This window comes from Daktulosphaira vitifoliae, unplaced genomic scaffold, assembly GCF_025091365.1.
Source record: "Daktulosphaira vitifoliae isolate Bord-2020 unplaced genomic scaffold, ASM2509136v1 Scaffold_2, whole genome shotgun sequence".
Taxonomy (NCBI): Eukaryota; Metazoa; Arthropoda; class Insecta; order Hemiptera; family Phylloxeridae; genus Daktulosphaira; species Daktulosphaira vitifoliae.
Genome location: NW_026099573.1, coordinates 14,866,924 through 14,871,295, shown reverse-complemented (window position 1 = coordinate 14,871,295; position 4,372 = coordinate 14,866,924). Strand labels below are relative to the sequence as shown.

The 4,372-nt window shown below is 23.3% G+C and overlaps 1 protein-coding gene across 2 annotated transcripts in view; it reads left to right on the top strand.

Moving 5' to 3' along the window:
- Positions 1-560: 560 nt before the first annotated feature.
- The window catches only part of LOC126899772 (protein Spindly-like), a 7,198-nt gene continuing 3,386 nt past the window's right edge, over positions 561-4,372 (top strand). Inside the window, exons 1-4 of one of the 2 annotated variants that reach the window (XM_050674960.1) lie at positions 561-819; positions 1,698-1,872; positions 3,845-4,015; positions 4,080-4,259. In XM_050674960.1, coding sequence (XP_050530917.1) covers positions 1,705-1,872; positions 3,845-4,015; positions 4,080-4,259 — 519 coding nt within the window. In that variant the 5' untranslated portion in view covers positions 561-819; positions 1,698-1,704. The remainder of the gene's footprint in view (positions 820-1,697; positions 1,873-3,844; positions 4,016-4,079; positions 4,260-4,372) is intronic. The other variant, XM_050674961.1, reaches the window with a different exon arrangement.

Sequence of the window (4,372 nt, the reverse complement as noted above, 5' to 3'; positions counted from 1 at the left end):
AAAAAATATAAAAAATAACATCATACTAAGGTCGCGGTATTGGAAAATGACAAAAATTATTAAAATATAAATATTCAATGAAAAATAAAATTATTATTGTTTTTGTCATCATAACGAATTTATCACAGACTACAAATATTCTGTAGATTTCAAATAGTCTGATTTTATGATGATCCGTACATGGTCGATTTTCAATAAACCAATTTCAAACAAAGTTATAACAGTTTAAAATAACGTGAAGTTGAAGGGTTATAACTTTTATCAAAAATTCGCCAGCTTACGGATGTAGATAATTTTGTTATGTCTATTTGGTATATTCATAATTTTTCTATGACCATAATCCTCCACAATCTATGATCGCCCGAGACATATTTTGATGCGCCGAAAAAATGTATTCGAGCGCCCTCTTAACGTAGAGGAATACACTGTTCTATAGTTTCCCCTCCGTAGTGCATGAACACTATCAATGAATTTCTAGAACAAATGTTCTGTTTTATTTAAAATTATTATCACTATTACTGTAACGTTTTTCTGTTGTAATTTACTTTTTGTTTTTTCTTTACGACTTACTTCATTTTTTTTTATTTTTAATTATTCGCATAGTATATTATTTATTGTGTTTCAATCAGTTTTCTTATTACTCTTTTGAACTATTTATAAATTATTTTTTGTATAATTTAATTTATATATAAATTTTTATTTTATCATATAGTTAATCTATAAAAGATCATTCTTAACTTTAGATGTAATTTATTGCCAACATTTAAAAAAATGAGTGATTCGTCAACATCTGCTATTAATGACAACAAATCTATTGATGTAAGTATTAATAGGAATATATTGATTTACTTTTTACTTTTTTGTTACCATAATTTTGTGGTAATTATTACTATAAAATAAATGTTGAGAAATTAATCAGCTGAAACAAGGAACATTTTAATAATTTATTAAAATACTTGAACACATGAAATATTAAGTTTATAAAACTACTTGTGAATAATAGTATTATGTATAACCTGCTGTGTGTTCTTATCCAATCCATCATCAAAAATTCTTAAACATACTACTGTTTTTTATCAACCAGAAAAATTTACTACAAATATTTTTTATTTTAACATAGAATTTGTGTTCAATTTCCAAATGTTCAGTATTTAGCAGTTTCATTTTCATGTTGTGTTCATGGAGTCAGATTCTTTAGCATTGTACTAAATTTGCACCTGTGTATATATAAATGTATATCAAATTTTTTATTTATTGAAAGTTGTATATAATATTACCAATTAAAGAACTATAGCTTTATTAATAATAATAATATAATGTTTATTAACAAAGTTTAACTAACTTTAATAACTGTTTTAGTTATTATAAAGGTGTGCAAGAACTGCCATGCACTCACTATAGGTCCATTGTGCACATTTCTGAGTTATATTAATTCGGTTTCTTCACATATGTGTTCCACCAAAGTGTAGTTGCCATTGTTGAAAACCTAAAACTATATATATCTATTTATATTCTAAGAGTACTGTCTTTCTAGCAAAATTTAGTATCTCTTTGGGTTTTAGGTTTTTAATATCTTCTTTTACGGGATACGATTTTCCCAAATGTTATGTTTATTTATTAACAGAATTAATTCCAATTTCAAAAGTATATATATCTATTATATGTAAATAAAATACTTATTAAAATATAAATTACAGGTAATCAATGAGCAATAATAAATTTAAGCATTTTTACATGGTAAACCTAATTAATAAAATATATTTAAGTGAAATGACTCATAAGAATCAATCTGCAATGAAAATTTATATAATGAATTATAAAAGAAATAAAATTGTATTACATTGTTTTCTAATGTTATTAAAACATTGCATGGTAAGTTCAATTCGTAAAGATTATGGATTTTTCTCTAGAGTTTATCAAGCTGATTTTAAAATTAATTCTTTCTAATAAATGTGGGATAATAAATAAAGTTATTAAATAACTGAAATAAAAAGTTCAATTTACTTCTAGTAAATTCTTCCACATCTAAATATTCAGAATGGGAAACTCTTATCACATTGTTTTAATAAGAAATAAAGCGAAAAAAGTTATTTTGTACTGTGATTAAATTTTGTGATTGGCTTATTGAATTTGATTGCTAGATGAGAGATGTTTATTCCATTTAAGATTTTACTAATAAACAGTACAATATTTTTAAAGATATTTTATCATGACAGTCCCTTCAAATATGTTTCATTAAATCTAATTTCTTAATAAATACAATATTAAAAAAAAAATGTTGCTTTTTTTTAGTTACATATATTTTTTGATTTATCAGCTAGTAATTACTTTTTTGAAACATCCCTTATAAACTTATAGGGGTGTCAATTTTTTTAAATAACAACATATATATTTAACAAGCTTATAAAATAGGAAATAATCTGATTAAAAAAATGACTGCTTGATAATAACATTTTGATCAGTACTTTAGAAATTATTCTCATTTTTATACAAAAGTAAGACGAAGAATATGGATGGGGGAGATGACAAATGATAAAAATAGTAGTACCTACTCCACACCTCAAAACTTTACTTTAAATTGTTAAAATCATCTGAAATGCTGGTCCAAAAGCAAACATTTTTTTCATTGTATTTAGTTTAAGAGTAATCGAGTGGCTTATGATAAACCTATCAACCTGTATATGAGTATTAAACAATGATTGACAATCAAATTTTACTCAAAGATCATTTATTATTGTGTCTTTTGGTAAACATAGTTGCTTGAAGAATACTGCAAAATAATAGGTTCCTTTCTTAATGTAAAAGTAATAGTAACAAATAATCTCTGTTCTTTAAGTGTTTGCATTCATTACTCAATATTTCAAATTTATTATACAATTCTGGGTCATTTGAATTTATATATATAAAATAGGTACGGTTTTATACATATTACAAAATCATAGTGAAAAATGGTATTTGATTTTTTTAATTCTTAATTTTGTTATTAATACTATGTGTGTTTCGATAGTAAATATGAAGTTGAGTATTACTTATTAGTTTTGTGATGAATTTATATTTTTCGTAGTACCTTTAAATATTTAATATTAACAACCTTTCCTCTATTTTCACAATGTTATTGGAGTTTTTTCTGAAAGTTCGACATATTTTTTTGTTATTTCATTGTTTGATCCAACATCAAATAAATATTTGCCCATTTTAATGTTGAACGTAAGAAATTTTATGATCATAAACTATTGAATACTTCTTATTGGCTTAACAGTTTTATTTTAAAGGGTTGAGATTTTTCAGTATGATATGTCTTTGATTTACCCAAACGATTGAACTAACAATTTGTAATCTAAGTCTTCATACATACAAATATTTCTTTTATTTGCAAGTCATCAATTCTTTCATTGGATTCTGGCAATTCAAATAAATTAATTTTACATGATCATGAGGATAAGTGCATTATTCTTTTATTAGATCTTGTTTTGGAGTATTTCTTTCATAAAATTTTCTATGATATTTAAAATTAGAAACCATTTCTTCAATTTTACAAATCGTTCACCATAGTTGTTAAAATTAGAAACTATTTTAGAATTAGAAAATTTTAATTCATTAATAGATTTAATAATTGTTTTGTAATTTTCATACATAATGATAGTAGTTTTTGATTATAAATTCTATTAGAAGAATTATTAAATGACACTATTTATATTAGAACATATTAATAATAAATACACATTTGACTGTCAGATAACAAATATTAAAGTTGGATATAAAAATTAGAAATGGTGTTTTGATCTGATTTTATTAATTATAACATCCATATATTAATTATTTTTGTATTAATCTATTAAAAAAGGTCTTAAAACAAGAATTACATGAGACACAGCTTCAATTAAAAACTAAAAATGCATTTATCAGTGATCTTCAATATGATATGGAACAGCTTCATATTATAGAAGATCAAAATATTAGATTAAAAGAAGAAGTTTTTATTAAAGAATCAGATCTCAAACAATGGACCATTAAAGTAAAATAAAATAAAATACTTTAATAATTTGAATTTAGTAAAATATCTATACTTTTAACTATAGTACTCAAATTTAGAATATAAACTTCAAGAACAGCAAAAAGAATATTCATCTCAAATTGAAACACTTAATAATCAATTAGCAGAATTAAAAGCAAGGAAAGATATACAGACAAATGTAGTACCAGTAGATTTAAATGAAAGTATTATCACAGAGTTGAAAACGGAATTAAACAATAAAAAGGTAATAAAATGATTGCAGATAATATTTGTATATTGGCATGTGTGAATTAGATCATTCAACATATTGAAGTTAAATATTGCTGACTTCATTACTTTTTCATTTTTTTTTTTTTT